Source organism: Struthio camelus, unplaced genomic scaffold, assembly GCF_040807025.1.
Source record: "Struthio camelus isolate bStrCam1 unplaced genomic scaffold, bStrCam1.hap1 HAP1_SCAFFOLD_149, whole genome shotgun sequence".
Lineage (NCBI taxonomy): Eukaryota > Metazoa > Chordata > Aves > Struthioniformes > Struthionidae > Struthio > Struthio camelus.
Window position 1 is genome coordinate 25755 of NW_027182668.1, and position 18648 is coordinate 44402.

The 18648-nt window shown below is 74.3% G+C and overlaps 2 protein-coding genes and 1 non-coding gene across 4 annotated transcripts in view; all 3 read right to left on the reverse strand.

Moving 5' to 3' along the window:
- The window catches only part of LOC138065129 (DNA polymerase delta catalytic subunit-like), a 36580-nt gene extending 25151 nt beyond the window's left edge, over positions 1 to 11429 (reverse strand). Inside the window, 8 exon segments of the mRNA XM_068929324.1 lie at positions 1317 to 1496; positions 1499 to 1566; positions 2564 to 2732; positions 4597 to 4725; positions 6309 to 6449; positions 8187 to 8294; positions 9796 to 9977; positions 11376 to 11429. Of these exon segments, the coding sequence (XP_068785425.1) occupies positions 1317 to 1496; positions 1499 to 1566; positions 2564 to 2732; positions 4597 to 4725; positions 6309 to 6449; positions 8187 to 8294; positions 9796 to 9976 (976 nt within the window). The 5' untranslated portion in view covers position 9977; positions 11376 to 11429.
- A 900-nt stretch (positions 11430 to 12329) lies between these two features.
- Positions 12330 to 17101, reverse strand: RPS9 (ribosomal protein S9). Of its 2 annotated transcripts, none has more exons than XR_011138282.1 (6): positions 16904 to 17101; positions 15874 to 15985; positions 15587 to 15709; positions 15202 to 15498; positions 13907 to 14097; positions 12330 to 12414 (listed from the first exon to the last, which is right to left on the reverse strand). XR_011138282.1 is itself a non-coding variant. In XM_068929321.1 (6 exons), the coding sequence occupies exons 1-5, from the start codon at positions 17084 to 17086 to the stop codon at positions 13920 to 13922; spliced, it is 783 nt and encodes a 260-aa protein (XP_068785422.1). In that variant the 5' UTR covers positions 17087 to 17101; the 3' UTR covers positions 12330 to 12414; positions 13907 to 13919. The 2 variants fall into 2 exon arrangements, 1 of the variants encoding a protein (XP_068785422.1); XM_068929321.1 differs by having other exon boundaries at positions 15312 to 15498.
- On the reverse strand, positions 12497 to 12590 carry LOC138065130 (small nucleolar RNA SNORD88). The gene has a single exon (XR_011138283.1). It is a non-coding gene; the product is annotated as a small nucleolar RNA SNORD88 (small nucleolar RNA).
- Positions 17102 to 18648: the final 1547 nt, after the last annotated feature.

An 18648-nucleotide genomic window follows, 5' to 3' on the forward strand; every position in this document is an offset into this window, starting at 1 on the left:
CCCCCCCGGAGCCCCCCCCGGCCCCCTACCCTTGCGCCCGGCGCACTCGATGTCGAAGCTGAGCACCCGAAGGGGCGCGAGGTCCTGCCAGGCGCCCCCCCCGGAGCCCCCAGACCCCCCCGGACCCCCCTGGAGCCCCCCCGGAGCCCCCAGACCCCCCTGGCCCCCCCTGGAGCCCCCCCGGAGCCCCCAGACCCCCCCAGAGCCCCATAGAGCCCCCCCGGCCCCCTACCCTTGCGCCCGGCGCACTCGATGTCGAAGCTGAGCACCCGCAGGGGCGCGAGGTCCTGCCAGGCGCCCCCCCCGGAGTCCCCAGACCCCCCCGGACCCCCCTGGAGCCCCAGACCCCCCCCCGGCCCCTACCCTTGCGCCCGGCGCACTCGATGTCGAAGCTGAGCACCCGCAGGGGCGCGAGGTCCTGCCAGGCGCCCCCCGGAGACCCCAGACCCCCCCGGAGCCCCCCCCGGAGCCCCCAGACCCCCCCCCGGCCCCCTACCCTTGCGCCCGGCACACTCGATGTCGAAGCTGAGCACCCGCAGGGGCGCGAGGTCCTGCCAGGCGCCCCCCCGGAGCCCCCAGACCCCCCTGGAGCCCCCCCGGAGCCCCCAGACCCCCCCCGGCCCCCTACCCTTGCGCCCGGCGCACTCGATGTCGAAGCTGAGCACCCGCAGGGGCGCGAGGTCCTGCCAGGGCGCCCCCCGGAGCCCCCAGACCCCCCCCGGACCCCCCCGGAGCCCCCCCCGGAGCCCCCAGACCCCCCCGAGCCCCATAGAGCCCCCCCGGCCCCCTACCCTTGCGCCCGGCGCACTCGATGTCGAAGCTGAGCACCCGCAGGGGCGCGAGGTCCTGCCAGGCGCCCCCCCCCGGAGCCCCAGACCCCCCCCGGACCCCCCTGGAGCCCCCCCCGGAGCCCCCAGACCCCCCGGAGCCCCCAGACCCCCCCCCGGACCCCCCTGGAGCCCCCCCCGGAGCCCCCAGACCCCCCCCCGGCCCCCTACCCTTGCGCCCGGCGCACTCGATGTCGAAGCTGAGCACCCGCAGGGGCGCGAGGTCCTGCAGGCGCCCCCCCCGGAGCCCCCAGACCCCCCCGGACCCCTCCGGAGCCCCCCCGGAGCCCCCAGACCCCCCTGGAGCCCCCCCCGGAGCCCCCAGACCCCCCCCGCCCCCTACCCTTGCGCCCGGTGCACTCGATGTCGAAGCTGAGCACCCGCAGGGGCGCGACATCCTGCCAGGCGCCCCCCCCGGAGCCCCCAGACCCCCCCCCGGACCCCCCCGGAGCCCCCCCCAGAGCCCCCAGACCCCCCCCGGCCCCCTACCCTTGCGCCCGGCGCACTCGATGTCGAAGCTGAGCACCCGCAGGGGCGCGAGGTCCTGCCAGGCGCCCTCGGCCGGGTGGCTCACGAAGTCGGTCCAGGCCACGTCGGCCTCCAGCTGGCAGAGGGTGGCGGGGGGGGGCCGGGCGGGGGGGCGCCCCCCCCCAGAGCCCCCCCGGCCCCCCGCAGCCGGTACTGCCCCGCCGGCAGCTCGATCCAGTTGCAGCCCACGACGTCGCGGTCCACCATGAACCTGGGGGCAGCGGGGCCGCGGCTCGGGGGCAGCCCGGGGTTGGGGGGGGGGCCGGGGGGGCAGGATGGGGGGCTGGGGGGGGCAGGAGTGAGGGGGCTGGGGGGGGGCAGTTTGGGGGCTGGGGGGGGCGCCTGTAACTGGGGCAGTTGGGGGCTCCGGGGAGCAGATTTGGGGCCGGGGGGGGGCAGGTTGTGGGGCCAGAGGCAGTTTGAGGCCTGGGGGGGCAGTTTGGGGTCCTGGGGAGGCAGTTTGAGGCCTTGGGGGGGGCAGTTTGAGGTGCAGGGAGGGCAGGGGAGACCCTGGAGGGGCAGCTGGGGGTGGGGGGGCAGTTTGGGCTGTGGGGGGGGCAGTGAAGACCCTGGGGGGGCAGTTTGGGGTGCGGGGGGGCAGTGGAGACCCTGGGGGGGCAGTTTGGGGCCCAGGAGGAGCAGTTTGGGGTGCAGGGAGGGCAGTTGAGACCCGGGGGGGGGCAGCTGGGGGTGGGGGGGCAGTTTGGGGTGCTGGGGGGACAGTTTAGGGCGTGGGGGGGCAGCTGGGGGCGGGGGGGGGCATTGGAGACCCTGGGGGGGGCAGCTGAGGGTGGGAGGGGGCAGTTTGGGGTGCGGGGGGGCAGTGGAGACCCCTGGGGGGGGCAGCTGGGGGTGGGAGGGGGGCAGTTTGGGGTGCGGGGGGGCAGTGGAGACCCTGGGGGGGGCAGCTGGGGGTAGGAGGGGGGCAGTTTGGGGTGCGGGGGGACAGTTTAGGGCACGGGAGGGGGGCAGCTGAGGGTGGGAGGGGCAGTGGAGACCCTGGGGGGGGGCAGCTGAGGGTGGGAGGGGGGCAGTGGAGACCCTGGGGGGGGCAGCTGGGGGTGGGGGGGCAGTTCGGGTGCTGGGGGACAGTTTAGAGCGCGGGGGGGCAGCTGGGCCAGTGGAGACCCTGGGGGGGGGCAGCCGGGGGTGGGAGGGGGGCAGTTTGGGGGCGCCGGGGGTGGGAGGGGGGCAGCCGGGGGTCCTACCGGATCTCGAAGTCAATGTTGGCCTCGAAGGGGGGGGCGGGCTGCACGCCCAGGGCCCCCCAGCGCAGCCCCTGCTCCAGCAGCCGCCGCGCCGGCGCCACCAGCCGCGGCAGCGCCAGCACCACCCGCACGAAGGGGGCCTGCTGCGGCCCCCGGTAGCCCAGCATGCCTGGGGGGGGCAAACGGGGGGGGCTGGGGGGGGGCCACAACCCCCCCGGCCCGGCCACGACCACCCCCAGCTCCCCCCGGCCCAACCGCGGCCCCCCAGCCCGGCCACGGCCACCCCCGGTAGCCCAGCATGCCTGGGGGGGGCAAAAGGGGGGGCTGGGGGGGGCCACAACCCCCCCGGCCCGGCCACGACCCCCCCCAGCTCCCCCCGGCCCAACCGTGGCCCCCCCAGCCCGGCCACGGCCACCCCGGTAGCCCAGCATGCCTGGGGGGGGGCAAACGGGGGGGGCTGGGGGGGGCCACAACCCCCCCGGCCTGGCCACGACCCCCCCCAGCCCCCCCCGGCCCCACCACGGCCCCCCCCGGCCCGGCCACGACCCCCCCAGCCCCCCCCGGCCCAACCGCTGTCCCCCCTAGCCCAGCCACGGCCACCCCGCTGAGGCCCCCGGTAGCCCAGCATGCCTGGGGGGGGCAAACGGGGGGGCTGGGGGGGGCCACAACCCCCCCGGCCCGGCCACGACCCCCCCCAGCCCCCCCCGGCCCCACCACGGCCCCCCCCGGCCCGGCCACGACCACCCCCAGCTCCCCCCGGCCCAACCGCGGCCCCCCCAGCCTGGCCACGGCCACCCCCGGTAGCCCAGCATGCCTGGGGGGGGCAAACGGGGGGGGGCTGGGGGGGGCCACAACCCCCCGGCCCGGCCACAACCCCCCCAGCCCCCCCCGGCCCAACCGCTGTCCCCCCCAGCCCAGCCACGGCCACCCCGCTGAGGCCCCCGGTAGCCCAGCATGCCTGGGGGGGGGCAAACGGGGGGGGTTGGGGGGGGGCCACAACCCCCCCGGCCTGGCCACGACCCCCCCAGCCCCCCAGCCCCCCCCCAGCCTGGTCATGGCCACCCCGCTGCAGCCCCCCCATAGCCCAGCATGCCTGGGGGGGCAAACGGGGGGTTGGGGGGGGGGCCAGGACCACCCAACAGCCCCCCCCCCAGCCTGGTCATGGCCACCCCACTGCAGCCCCCCATAGCCCAACATGCCTGGGGGGCGGGGCAAATGGGGGGGGCAAACGGGGGGTTGGGGGGGGCCAGGACCACCCAACAGCCCCCCCCAGGCCCCCCAGCCTGGTCATGGCCACCCCGCTGCAGCCCCCCCATAGCCCAACGTGCTGGGGGGGGGCAAATGGGGGGCAAACGGGGGGTTGGGGGGGGGCCAGGACCACCCAACAGCCCCCCCCAGGCCCCCCAGCCTGGTCATGGCCACCCCGCTGCAGCCCCCCCATAGCCCAACGTGCTGGGGGGGGGGCAAATGGGGGGGCAAACGGGGGGTTGGGGGGGGCCAGGACCACCCAACAGCCCCCCCCAGGCCCCCAGCCTGGTCATGGCCACCCCACTGCAGCCCCCCCATAGCCCAACGTGCTGGGGGGGGGGGGCAAATGGGGGGGCAAACGGGGGGTTGGGGGGGGGCCAGGACCACCCAACAGCCCCCCCCCAGGCCCCCCAGCCTGGTCATGGCCACCCCGCTGCGGCCCCCCCATAGCCCAACATGCCTGGCGGGGGGCAAATGCGGGGGGCAAATGAGGGGTGGGGGGGGGCCAGGACCACCCAACAGCCCCCCCCAGGCCCCCCAGCCTGGTCATGGCCACCGCGCTGCGGCCCCCCCATAGCCTAACATGCCGGGGGGGGTCAAATGGGGGGGGGCAAACGGGGGGTTGGGGGGGGCCAGGACCACCCAACAGCCCCCCCCGGCCCCCCCCCCGCAGCAGCCCATCCCCGACCCGGGTGCCCGCCGCGCGGTGCCGTGTCCCCCCCCCCCCCCGGCCCCCAGGGTTTGGGGAGGCGGGCGGGGGGGGGGGGGGCGGGACCCCCACTCACTCTGCTTGCGGCACAGCTCGAGGGCCAGCACGGCGCGGCGCAGCCCCCCCTCGCGCGGCCCCCGCAGCTCGCGCAGCACCGCCCCGTCCAGCTCCCGCTGCAGCTCGCCCAGCTGCGGCGCCTCGAAGCCTGGGGGGGGGGGGACGCGGGGTGGTCGGGGGGGGTGTCCTGGCCCCCCCACCCCACCGCTGCGGCGGGGGCGGAAGGAGGCGGGAGGGGGCCTGACCCCCCCCCCCACCACCCCGGGCACAACCCTGGTACCAGCCGCTGGAGAATCCACTGGGGGGGGCGCGGGGGGCTCTGGGGACCTGGGGGGACGCGAGGGGGACACGGGGGGGCTCTGGGGACAGGGGGGGATGCGAGGGGGCTCTGGGGGGGCTCTGGGGACACGGGGGACGCGAGGGGGACACGGGGGGGACGCGAGGGGGCTCTGGGGACATGGGGGGGACGCGAGGGGACACAAGGGGACATGGGGGGACGCGAGGGGGACACGAGGGGGCCCTGGGGACATGGGGGGACGCAAGGAGGTTCTGGGGACACGGGGGGACACGAGGGGACACGGGGGGATGCGAGGGGGCCCTGGGGACATAGGGGGATGCGAGGAGGCTCTGGGGACACGGGGGGACACAAAGGGGACGCGAGGGGGCTCTGGGGGGGCATGAGGGGACGCGAGGGGACACGGGGGGCTCCGAGAACACAGGGGAACACAAAGGGACATGGGGGGACGTGAGGGGGCCCTGGGGGCATGGGGGGACGCGAGGGGACACAAGGGGACACGGGGGGACGCGAGGGGACACGGGGGGACGCGAGGGGACACAAGGGGACATGGGGGGACGCGGGGAGGTTCTGGGGACACGGGGGGACGCGGGGGGGCTCTGGGGACACGGGGGGACGTGAAGGGACACAAAAGGACGAGGGGGGACGTGAGGGGACATGAGGGGGCTCCGGGGACGCGAGGGGACACAAAGGGGGGCTCTGGGGGGACACGGGGACGCAGGAGAACGCGAGGGGACACAAGGGGACTGCGGAGACATGGGGGGACACGGGGGACGGGGGGGACGTGAAGGGACACAAGGGCACTCTGCAGACACGGGGGAACGCGAGGGGGACGCGAGGGGGCTCTGGGGACACGGGTGGGCATGATGGGACACGAGGGGACATGGGGGGACGCGAGGGGGCCCTGGGGACACGGGTGGGCATGATGGCACACGAGGGGACACGGGGGGACGCGAGGGGCTCTGGGGACATGGGTGGGCATGATGGCACACGAGGGAACATGGGGGGACGTGAGGGGACATGGGGGAACACAGGGGAACATGGGGGGGACGTGAGGGGGCCCTGGGGGCATGGGGGGACGCGGGGGGCTCTGGGGACACGGGGGGACGTGAAGGGACACGAAAGGACGAGGGGGGACGTGAGGGGACATGAGGGGGCTCCGGGGACGCGAGGGGACGCCAGGGGACACAAAGGGGGGCTCTGGGGGGACACGGGGACGCAGGAGAACGCGAGGGGACACAAGGGGACTGCGGGGACATGGGGGGACACGGGGGACAGGGGGGGACGTGAAGGGACACAAGGGCACTCTGCAGACACGGGGGGACGCGAGGGGGACGCGAGGGGGACCCGCGAGAGCTCCGAAGACACGAGCAGACGTGACACAACACGGGGGGGGACCCGGGGGGACACCGAGGGGGACGCGGGGGGGGACTGACCGGCGGGCGCGGGGACGTAGAAGTAGGGGGCGAAGCCGTGGACGTGGCAGCAGACGCTGTGGCCGGCGGCGGTGACACCGAACATGCGCAGGATGGGGACGGGGCCCTCCGTGGCGCCCGGCATGCCGGGCAGCGGGGACCCTGGGGGCGGGGGACGGGCACCCTGGGGACGGGCACCCTGGGGACGGGCACCCTGGGGACGTGGGATGGGCAGCAGGGACCCTGGGGACGGGGAACAGGGGACCCTGGGGACGGGCACCCTGGGGACAGGGGGATGTGGGACGGGGGGAGCGGGGACCCTGGGGACGGGGACCCTGGGGACGGGGTACGTGGGATGGGCAGTGGGGACCCTGGGGACGGGGGACAAGGGATGGGGGACCCTGGGGACAGGGACCCTGGGGACGGGGGGATGTGGGACGGGGGACCCTGGGGATGGGGACCCTGGGGACGGGGGACCCTGGGGACAGGGGATGGGCAGCAGGGACCCTGGGGACGGGGACCCTGGGGACGGGCAGCGGGGACCCTGGGGACGGGGGGATGTGGGACGGGGGACCCTGGGGACGGGGAGATGTGGGACGGGGGACGTGGGACAGAGACCCTGGGGACGGGGGGATGTGGGACGGGGGGAGCGGGGACCCTGGGGACGGGGGGAGGTGGGACGGGGGACCCTGGGGACGGGAACCCTGGGGACGGGGGGATGTGGGACGGGGGGAGCGGGGACCCTGGGGACGGGGACCCTGGGGACGGGGGGATACGGGACAGGGAACATGGGACAGGCAGCAGGAGCCCAGGTGTCCGGGGGGGACCCAGGTGCCCGGGGGGGAGCCCAGGTGTTTGAGGGGACCCAGGCGCCCGGGGGGACCCAGGTGCCCGGGGGGGGGACCCAGGTGTTTGAGGGGACCCAGGCGCCCGGGGGGGGGGCCTCGTTGTCTGGGGGGGGACCCAGGTGTTTGAGGGGACCCAGGCGCCCGGGGGGACCCAGGTGCCCGGGGGGGGGACCCAGGTGTTTGAGGGGACCCAGGCGCCCGGGGGGGGGGCCTCGTTGTCTGGGGGGGGACCCAGGTGTTTGAGGGGACCCAGGCGCCCGGGGGGGACCCAGGTGCCCGGGGGGGGGACCCAGGTGTTTGAGGGGACCCAGGCGCCCGGGGGGGGGGCCTCGTTGTCTGGGGGGGGAGCCCAGGTGTTTGAGGGGACCCAGGCGCCCGGGGGGGACCCAGGTGCCCGGGGGGGGGACCCAGGTGTTTGAGGGGACCCAGGTGCCCGGGGGGGGGACCCAGGTGTTTGAGGGGACCCAGGCGCCCGGGGGGGGGGCCTCGTTGTCTGGGGGGGGACCCAGGTGTTTGAGGGGACCCAGGCGCCCGGGGGGGACCCAGGTGCCCGGGGGGGGGACCCAGGTGTTTGAGGGGACCCAGGCACCCGGGGGGGGGACCCAGGCGCTGGAGGCGGGGACCCAGGTGTTTGAGGGGACCCAGGTGCCCGGGGGGGGACCCAGGTGTTTGAGGGGACCCAGGCGCCCGGGGGGGGGGGCCTCGTTGTCTGGGGGGGGACCCAGGTGGTTTGAGGGGACCCAGGCGCCCGGGGGGGACCCAGGTGCCCGGGGGGGGACCCAGGTGTTTGAGGGGACCCAGGCGCCCGGGGGGGGACCCAGGCGCTGGAGGCGGGGACCCAGGTGTTTGAGGGGACCCAGGTGCCGGGGGGGGGAGCCCAGGTGCCCGGGGGGGGGTCCTCAGTGTCTGGGGGGGGACCCAGGTGTTTGAGGGGACCCAGGCGCCCGGGGGGGGGGGGGACCCAGGTGTTTGAGGGGACCCAGGCGCCTGGGGGGGGGGCCCAGGCGCCCGGGGGGGTGGGGGGGGGCCCGGCCCCCGGCCCCCGGCTCACCCACGTAGTGGTCGAGCTCGAGCTGCTGGAAGCGGAGGCTCTCGGCCGCCGGGTCGAGGTCGGGGGCCGCCGGGCGCCGCCACTTGGGGTGCGGCTGGGCCGCGGGGTCTGCCGCGGGGGGCCCAGGCGTCCGGCTCCGCCCCGGCCCCCCCCCCACCCCTCTCCTGCCCTCGGCTCCCCCCCGACCGCCCCCCCACCCCTCTCCTGCCCCCGGCCCCCCCACCGCCCCCCCGACCAGCCCCCCCGCACCCCTCTCCTGCCCTCGGCTCCCCCCCCCGACCGCCCCCCCCACCCCTCTCCTGCCCCACCGCCCCCCCTTGGGGTGCGGCTGGGCCGCGGGGTCTGCCGCGGGGGGGCCCAGGCGTCCGGCTCCGCCCCGCCCCCCCCCCCCACCACCCCTCTCCTGCCCTCGGCTCCCCCCCCGACCGCCCCCCACACCCCTCTCCTGCCCCCGGCCCCCCCTTGGGGTGCGGCTGGGCCGCGGGGTCTGCCGCGGGGGGCCCAGGCGTCCGGCTCCGCCCCGGCCCCCCCCCCACCCCTCTCCTGCCCTCGGCTCCCCCCCCGACCGCCCCCCCCACCCCTCTCCTGCCCCCGGCCCCCCCACCGCCCCCCCGACCAGCCCCCACACCCCTCTCCTGCCCTCGGCTCCCCCCCCGACCGGCCCCCACCGCCCCCCCCACCCCTCTCCTGCCCCCGGCCCCCCCACCGACCGCCCCCCCGACCGGCCCCCACCCCTCTCCTGCCCCCCTGCCCCCCCACCACCCCTCTCCTGCCCCCAGCCCCCCCACCGCCCCCCCGACCGGCCGCCCACACCCCTCTCCTGCCCCCAGCCCCCCCATGACCCCCCGACCGGCCCCTCCCACCCCTCTCCTGCCCCACGGCCCCCCCACCACCCCCCGACCAGCCCCCCACCCCTCTCCTGCCCCACCGCCCCCCGACCGGCCCCCCACCCCTCTCCTGCCCCACGGCCCCCCCGACCGGCCCCCCACCCCTCTCCTGCCCCACGGCCCCCCCGACCGGCCCCCCACCCCTCTCCTGCCCCACCGCCCCCCGACCGGCCCCCCCACCCCTCTCCTGCCTCACGGCCCCCCCGACCGGCCCCTCACCCCTCTCCTGCCTCACGGCCCCCCCGACCGGCCCCCCACCCCCTCTCCTGCCCCACCGCCCCCCGACCGGCCCCCCCACCCCTCTCCTGCCCCACGGCCCCCCCGACCGGCCCCTCACCCCTCTCCTGCCTCACGGCCCCCCCGACCGGCCCCCCACCCCTCTCCTGCCCCACGGCCCCCCCACCACCCCCCCACCCCTCTCCTGCCTCACAGCCCCCCCCACCCCCCTGACCTACCCCACATCCCCCTGCCCCACAGCCCCCCACAGCCCCCCACAGCCCCCCACCCCTTTCCTGCCCCACAGCCCCCTCATGACCCCCTCATCCTGCCCCACATCTCCCCCCCACGACCTGCTCCACAGCCCCCCCACAACCCCCTCATCCTGCCCCACAGCCCCCTGCCCCACATCCCCCCCCCCACGACCCCCCTGACCGGCCCCACACCCTCCTCCTGCCCCACATCCCCCTGCCCTACGTCCCCCCCACAACGCCCCCCCGCCTCACCTGGGCCCAGCAGGTCGGGGGGGGGCCGGGGGGACTCCGGGGCCCCCAGCTCGGCCTCCAGCGCCTCCAGCTGCGCCAGCTCCTCCTCGAAGCGCGAGGGGCCCCCGGCCCCCCCCGCGGCCCCCCGGCCCCGCTTCGCCGGGGGGGGCCCCCCGGGCGGCTCCTTCCGCTTGGCCTCCATCCTGCGTCGGGCCGGGGGCACCGTGGGGCGGGCTGCGACCCCCCCCCCCAACCTGGGACCGCCCCCCACCAAACTCAGCTCCCCGGGGACCCCCGTAACCCACCCAGGGACCTCCAGGACCCCCCTCAGCCCCCTAGGGAGCTCCTCAGCCCCCCAGAAACCCACCTCAGTCCCCCAGGACCCCCCTCAGCCCCCCAGGGACCCAAAGGACTCTCCTCAGCCCTCCAGGAAGCCCCAGGGACCCCCCTCAGCGCCCTAGTGAGCTCCTTAGCCCCCCAGAGACCCCCTCAGCTCCCCTAGGGAGCCCCTCAGCCCCCCAGGGACCCCCCTCAGCCCTCCAGGGATGCCCTCAACCCCTCAGAGACCCCCCCACCAGCCCTCCAAGGACCCCCAGGGACCCCTTCAGCCCCCCAGAAACCCCCCTCAGCCCCCCAGGGACCCCTAAGAACCCTCTCATTCCTCCTAAGGAGCTCCTCAGCTGCCCAGAAACTCCCCTCAGCCCCCTAGAGAGCTCCTCAGCCCCCCCCAGAAACCCCCCTCAGCCCTCTAGGGATGCCCTCAACCCCTCAGACACCCTCCCATCAGCCCCGCAGGGACCCCTAAGGACCCCTTCAGCCCCCCAAGGATGCCCTCAACCCCTCAGAGACCCCCCATCAGCCCCCCAGGGACCCCCTTAGCCCCCCAGGGACCCCCCACAGCCCTCCAAAGAGCCCCTCAGCCCCCCAGGGACCCCTAAGGACCCTCTCAGCCCCCTAGGGAGCCCCTCAGCCCCCCAAGGACCCCTTCAGCCCCCTAAGGATGCCCTCAACCCCTCAGAGACTCTCCCATCAGCCCCCCAGGAACCCCATCAGCCCCCTAGGGAGCTCCTCAGCCCCCCAGAAACCCACCTCAGTCCCCCAGGGACCCCCTCAGCCCACTAGAAACCCTCCTCGACCCTCCAGGGACCCTCTCAGCCCCCCAGAGACCCCCCTCAGCCACCCAGGGACCCCTTCAGCCCCCCAAGGACCCCTTCAGCCCCCAAGGATGCCCTCAACCCCTCAGAGACCCCCCATCAGCCCCCCAGGGCCCCCCTCAGCCCCCCAGGGACCCTCTCAGCCCCCCCAGAGACCCCCCTCAGCCCCCCCAGGGACCTCTTCAGCCCCCCAGGGACCCCCTCCCGTCTCAGCGACCCCCCCATCCCCTCAAAGACCCCCCCCAAACCCCCCGGAGCGGCTCGGAGGTCCAACCCCCCCCCCTCCACAGCGCTCGCTCCCTCGGGGGCTTCCTCAGGCCCCCCAGAACCCCCCCCCAAAACCCCGGCCCACCCTCAAGCCCCCTGGGACCCCCCCAAGCCCCTCGGGCCCCCCCGGAGGGCGCCCCCCCCCCGCGGCCCCTCAGGGCGCCCCGCGGCCGCGCTCACCCGCTCCCGCGCTCTCCCGCCAACGGCCGAGGAGGGAAGAGGAGGGGGCGGGGCTTCCGCCTCCGCCCCCCCGGAGGTGCCCGCCCATTGGCCGCGGGGAGAGTCACGTGCGGCGGCGCTTCCGGCCGCCGGGTGGCCGCCATGTTGAGTGTGGCAGAGAAGGGCGGAAGGGGAGGGGGTAGGACCCTCCCCGCCCCCTCCCATAGGGTCATGGGTGGGGGGGGGGGGGGGGCGTCGCGGGAAGGGCCCAGGCGTCCGGGTGGGTCCCCTCTGTTCCCCCCCCCCAAATAAAAGGGCCAAGGGGAATTGGGGGAGGGGAAGAAGCCCTGGGACCCCCAAATCGGCCCCTCCCCAGTCCCCCCGGGGGGGGGGGAATAACCTTCTGGTCCTCCCCCCCCCCTTAAAATGGACCCAAATGTCCTGGTTTCCCTCCCCAACTGACCCAGGTGTCCCTGTCCCCCCCCCCCCCAAAGGGACCCAGGCATCCTGGTTCCCCTCCCCCCAATTGGATCCAGTTGTCCCAGCCCCCCCCCCCCAAAAAGGGACCCAGGTTTCCTGGTTCCCCCCCAAAATAAGATGCAGGTGTCTAATTCCCCCCCACCCCCCAAAAAAAGCCCCCAACCAGAGGCCAAGGCATCCTGGTTGTCCCCCCCCCCCAAAAACATCCCCCAACCAACAGCCCAGGTGTCCTGGTTGCACCCCCCCTCCCAAAAAAACACCCCCCAACCAGGGGCCCAGGCATCCTGGCTCTGCACCCCCCAAATTGGATCCAGGTGTCCCAGCCCCCCCCTCAAAATCTCTCCCCCCCCAAAAGAAGAGACCCAGATGTCCTGGTTCCCCCCCCCCCAAAATAGGATGCAGGTGTCTAAGTCCCTCCCCCCCCCCAAAATTCTCCCCCCAACCAGGGTCCAGGCATCCTGGTTTCCCCCCCCCAAAAACACCCCCAAACGCTCCTTCGATAAAACACAATTTTATTTAAAATCTCGATTTTATTGAACCCCCCCCTCGGGGGGGGGGGCAGGTGTCCAGGAGCCACCACCTGCAAGAGATTTGGGGGGGGGGGGGGCAGTGTGAGCACAGGAAGCTCCCCAAAACCACCTGCCCCCCCCAGCCCCTCCCAGGGCCCCCTCAGACCCCCCCGGGGTGTCAAGGCCCCAGGGGGGGCACCGACATCGTCAGGGGGGTCAGCGCCCAGTGCTGCCATCATGGGGGGCCTGGCCCCCCCAAGCCCCCTTCCTGACCCCCCCCAGCACCCCAATACCCCCGGGACCCCCCCACCCTGACCCCCCCCAGCATCCCAATACCCCCGGGACCCCCCCAAACCCCCTTCCTGACCCCCCAGCAGCCCAGTACCTGCCAGCACCCCCTCAGCACCCCCTAGTGTCCCCCAGCAGCTCCCAGTGCCCCCCCAGCAGCTCCCAGCACCTGCCAGCACCCCCCCAGCACCTGCCAGTGTCCCCCCAGCACCCGCTCCCAGTGTCCCCCCAGCACCCGCTCCCAGTGTCCCCCAGTACCTGTCAGTGCCCCCCCAGCACCTCCCAGCACCTCCCAGCACCCCCAGCTGCTCCCAGTGTCCCCCAGCACCTGCCAACACCCCCCAGCACCTGCTCCCAGTGTCCCCCGGCACCTCCCAGTACCTCCCAGCACCTGCAGGTGCTCCCAGTGTCCCCCCAGCACCTCCCAGTGTTCTCCCAGTACCTCCCAGTGCCCCCTCAGCACCCCCTACTGTCCCCCAGCAGCTCCCAGTGCCCCCCCAGCACCTGCCAGCACCCCCCAAGCAGCTCCCAGTGCCCCCCCAGCACCTGCCAGCACCCCCCAAGCAGCTCCCAGTGTCCCCCCAGTACCTGCCAGTACCTCCCAGCAGCTCCCAGCGTTCCCCCAGCACTCCCCAGTGCCCCCCACTACCTGTCAGTACCTCCCAGCAGCTCCCAGTGTCCCCCCAGTACCTGTCAGCAGCTCCCAGTGTCCCCCCAGCAGCTCCCAGTGTCCCCCCAGCATCCCCCCAGCAGCTCCCAGTGCCCCCTCAGTACCTGCCAGTACCTCCCAGCAGCTCCCAGTGTCCCCCAGCAGCCCCCCAGCAGCTCCCAGTGCCCCCCCAGTACCCGCCAGTACCTCCCAGCAGCTCCCAGTGTTCCCCCAGTACCTGCCAGTACCTCCAAGCAGCTCCCAGTGTCCCCCCAGTACCTGCCAGTACCTCCCAGCAGCTCCCAGTGACCCCCCAGTACCTGCCAGCACCACCAGCAGCTCCCAGTGTCCCCCAGCATCCCCCCAGCAGCTCCCAGTGCCTCCTCAGTACCTGCCAGTATCTCCCAGCAGCTGTGTCCCCCCAGTACCTGCCAGTACCTCCCAGCAGCTCCCAGTGACCCCCCAGTACCTGCCAGTACATCCCAGTGTCCCCCAGCATCCCCCCAGCAGCTCCCAGTGCCCCCTTAGTACCTGCCAGTACCTCCCAGCAGCTCCCAGTGTCCCCCAGCAGCTCCCAGTGCCCCCCCAGCACCCCCCCCCGAGCAGAGGGGGGGGGGGCCGCTCACCGGGGAGGGGGGCTCAGTCCTCCTCCTCGTCCTCGCCGCCGCCGCCGCCCCCCTGCCCCTTCTTGGCGTTCTTGCGCTTGACGCGCCCGGGCCGGCCGCCGCCGTAGGGCGAGCGCAGCGAGAAGTCGATGTGCTTCTGCGAGTCCAGGCGCACGATGAACGACGGGATGTTCACCACCTGCTTGCGGACCCTGCGGGGCGCCCGGGGGGCTCAAACCCACCCCGCCGCGGGGCGCCGGGCCGCCCCCGGGGGGCGCAGCGACCCCAAACCGCCCCCAACGGGGAGTCGGGCCGCCCCCGGGGGGCAGAGTGACCCCAAACAGGGAGCCGGGCCGCCCCCGGGGGGCGCAGCAACCCCAAACCGCCCCCAACGGGGAGCCGGGCCGCCCCCGGGGGGCACAGCGACCCCAAACCGCCCCAAAAATAGGATGAGACCACCCTCAGGGCTCAAACAGCCCCCAAACAACCCTAAACAGCCCCGAAAACAGGATGAGGTCGGCCCCAGGGAGCCCTCAGGGCTTGAACTGCCCTCAAAGAGCCCTCAACAGCCCCACAAACAGGGGGAAGAAGCCCCCCAAGGCTGAAAAAGCCACTAAGAAACCCAAAAGAGCCCCAAAAACGGGATGAAGCAGCCCCCAAAGATCCTGCGAGGGAACCGGGGCCGAAATTGTGATGAAACACCCCAAAACGGCCCCAAAACCAGGGGGAAGCAGCCCCCGAGGATCCTGCGAGGGAACCAGGGCCGAAATTGTGATGAAACACCCCAAAACGGCCCCAAAACCAGGGGGAAGCAGCCCCCGAGGATCCTGCGAGGGAACCAGGGCCGAAATTGTGATGAAACACCCCAAAACGGCCCCAAAACCAGGGGGAAGCAGCCCCCGAGGATCCTGCGAGGGAACCAGGGCCGAAATTGTGATGAAACACCCCAAAACGGCCCCAAAACCAGGGGGAAGCAGCCCCCGAGGATCCTGCGAGGGAACCGGGGCTGAAATCGCAATGAAACACCCCAAAACGGCCCCAAAACCAGGGGGAAGCAGCCCCCGAGGATCCTGCGAGGGAACCAGGGACCAAAATCGCAATGAAACACCCCAAAACGGCCCCAAAACCAGGGGGAAGCAGCCCCCGAGGATCCTGCGAGGGAACCGGGGCTGAAATCGCAATGAAACACCCCAAAACGGCCCCAAAACCAGGGGGAAGCAGCCCCCGAGGATCCTGCGAGGGAACCAGGGACCAAAATCGCAAGGAAACACCCCAAAACGGCCCCCCCCGAAAGCGAGGCGAAGCCGGGAGGTTACCTGCGGCTCGGCCCCCCCCCTTCGCAAGGTGTACGGCGGCGCCGCAGTGAGCCTTGCCGACCTCCCAGCTCTACCCGGGCGAGGGGCCCCGGCGTCCGGGCGGCACCCACCGGATGTGCCGCTGGCGGATGAGCACCCGGGCGTGGTGGATGGACTTGGCCAAGCCCAGCTTGAAGACCTGCGTCTGCAGGCGCCGCTCCAGGAAGTCCTCGATCTTCAGCCCCAGGATGTAGTCGAGCTTCATCTTGCCCTCGTCCAGCACGCCGATGCGCACCAGGCGCCGCAGCAGCGCGTTGCCTGCGGAGGCGGATGTGGGGGGGGGAAGGGGCTGTCGGATCCCCTCCCCATCCCCCCGAAAAGGCCCCCCCCGGGGGCGGCCGCTCACCCTCGAAGAGGCGCCGCGGGTCCTTCTCGTCCAGCGTCAGCAGCTCCCGGGCCGCCTTGCGGATCTTGGCCAGGGTGAACTTCACCCTCCAGACCTCCCGCTTGTTCCTCAGCCCGTATTCGCCTGGCGGAGTAGCACCGCCGGCGTGGGGGGCGGTCAGCGAGGCTTCGGACCCCCCTCTCCACCCCCCCCCAAACCCGTGCGGTGGGTTAGGGGGGTGTTGAGGGGTCTCGTACCCCCCCCCAAAACCCAGAGGCGGAGGACCCCACCTCCGCTCCCGCACTCACCGATGAGCTTCAGCTCCTGGTCGAGCCGGGACTTCTCGAAGGGGCGCCGGGGGGTGACGTAGGTTTTTCGGCAGACCCAGCTCCGGGCGACCGGCATGGTGGCCGAGGGGGCCTGGAGGAGGAGGGGGGGGGAGGGATGGATACCCCCCCCCAAAATGGGTTGGGGCCCCGCCTTGTGTTCAGGATCTCCTCTACATTAACCACGCACCCCAAAACAGAGCCCCGGGGGGGGACACCGGCATCCCCGGGGGGGGGGCGGGCACCCCCCAAACAGAGCCCCGGGGGGGGGCACCGGCATCCCCGGGGGGGGGCGGGCACCCCCCAAATAGAGCCCCGGGGGGGGGCACCGGCATCCCCGGGGGGGGGGCGGGCACCCCCCAAATAGAGCCCCGGGGGGGGGCACCGGCATCCCCGGGGGGGGCGGGCACCCCCCAAATAGAGCCCCGGGGGGGGGCACCGGCATCCCCGGGGGGGGGGCGGGCACCCCCCAAATAGAGCCCCGGGGGGGGCACCGGCATCCCCGGGGGGGGCGGGCACCCCCCAAACAGAGCCCCGGGGGGGCTCTCACCCCCTCAAACATCTCCATTACAGCAATGCCAAGGGCTCAGCCCACCGGGGGGGCCCAAAAGCGAGCCCAGGGCAATAACGGGGTCTCAGCCCCCCCCCATCCCGGGGGGGGTGCCGGGTCGCCCCCAAACTGCGCTCCACCCCCCCCCCCTTGGCGGGAGGGGGGGGCACCACGTGGAGTCTTTCTGCGCATGCGCGGAGCGCCCGTGTCAGTTCCCCCCCCCCGCGCCTGCGCAGCTGCGGCCTCGCCACACGGCGGACTCCCAACCGCGCATGCGCAGAGCGGACGCGGGAGCAACACACACACACACACTCCCCCCCCCCGGTAGCCCCACGGCCCTGCCCGGTCCCCGCCGCCCCCCCCCCCAAAACCCCAACGGTCCGGCCTAACCCGGTCCGGCCCCCGGCACCTCTCCGGGGCTGCGGCCGCCCGCCCGCCCCGCCGGGCCCGCCCGGGCCTCACCTCGCTGCCCCGGCGCCGCCGCAAAAGGAGGAGGCCGCCCCACAGCGGCGCTTTATATAGGGCGGCCGGCAGAGCCCCGCCCCCCCTCGGCGGCGGCAGCCAATGGCCGCGCAGCAGGCGAGGCGCGCCGGCCAATGAGAGAGAGCGGTGGCACTGGCCAATGTCCGGGCGGTGTTTGAGCATAGAGTGGGTAGAGCGGCTCCAGGGAGGGCGGCGCCATTGTTCCGGGAGGGAGGGGCGCGGGAGTGGGGGTACTCGGCGCTGCGCAGCGCCCGGTGCGAAGCGGGGCCACCCCGTCCCACGCGTGTCCCCAGGTCCCCGCGTGCCGCTCGGGCACGCTACACGTGCCGTGCTGCGTGTCATCGGCGTGTCCCTGTCCGCCGGCCCACGCGTGTTCCCCTCGCCCCGGGTCCCGTCCGCCTGTCCCGGTGTGTCCCCCGCCTGCGTGTCCACGCGTGTCTCTGTGGTTCCATGCGTGTCCTTGCATGTCCCCGTCTGCGTGTTCCTCCATGTATGTCACTGTGTGTCCCCTGTGTGTCCCTACGCACCCCTGCGTGTCCCCTGTCTGTATGTCCACACGTGTCCCCTGTCTGCACGTCCCTACGTGTTCACGCGTGTCCCTGCGTGTTCTCTGTTGGCGTGTCGCTGTGCATCCGTGTGCGTCGCTGCGTGTGTCCCTGTCTGCGTGTCCCTGCGTGTTCCTGTGTCCTGTCTGTGGGTCCTCTGTCCCCACGTCCGCGCGCATCCCTGCGTGTCCACGCGTGTCCCTGCATCTCCACCCATGTCCACGTGTCCCTGCGTGTTCTCTGCCTGTGCGTCCCTGTGTATCCGTGTATGTCACTGCGTGTGGCCCTGTCTGCGTGTCCACGCGGGTCCCTTGTCTGTGTCCCCATGTGTCCCTGCGTGTCGCTGCACGTGTCCCGTCTGCGTGTCCACACGTGTCCCTGCACGTTCTCTCCCTGCGTGTCCTGCATGTTCATGAATGTCGCCGTGTGTGTCCCGTCAGCATGTCCACGCGTGTCCTGCGTGTCCCTGCACGTGTCCCCCGTCCATGCGTGTCCACACGTGTCCCTGCGTGTCCCTGCATGTGTCCCGTCTGCATGTCCATGCGCGTCCTGCGTGTTGCTGTGTGAGTCCCCTGTCCGTGCGTGTCCACGCGTGTCCCTGCACGTGTCCCCTGTCCGCGTGTCCCCTGTCCACGTGTCCCTGCGTGTTGCTCCGTGTCCTGTCTGCAGGTCCCCGTCTACGTGTCCATGCGCATCCCTGCGTGTCCGCGCGTGTTCTCTGCCCGTTCACGCGTGTCCTTGCGTGTTCTCTCCCGCGTGTCCCTGCGCGTCCCCTGTCCACGCCTCCCCCGTGTCCCCGGTCGCGCCCCCTGCCCGCCTGTCCACGCGTGTCCCCCCCCCCGCGCATCCCTCCTTCCCCCCCCCCCGCCCCGCGGTACCCAGCCCCGTCGCCATGGCGACCCTGCATCCCTCACCCCGCCGTGACGGACGGCCGCCGCGGCCAATGGGAGGCGGCGCCCGGCGGGGGCGGGGCGGGGCGGGGCCGGGGAGGGGGGGGGGGCAGCAGCAGCATCCTCCCGCCCGGCCGCGCCGGCGGCTCCTGGGCGCCTCCGCTATTGCCCCCCCGCATCGCTACAGCCCCCCCACCCTGCTATTTACCCCCCCGCCCTGCTATTTACCCCCCCGCCCTGTTATTGCCCCCCTTATTGCCCCCATCTCCTTTATCCTCTCCCTGTTGCC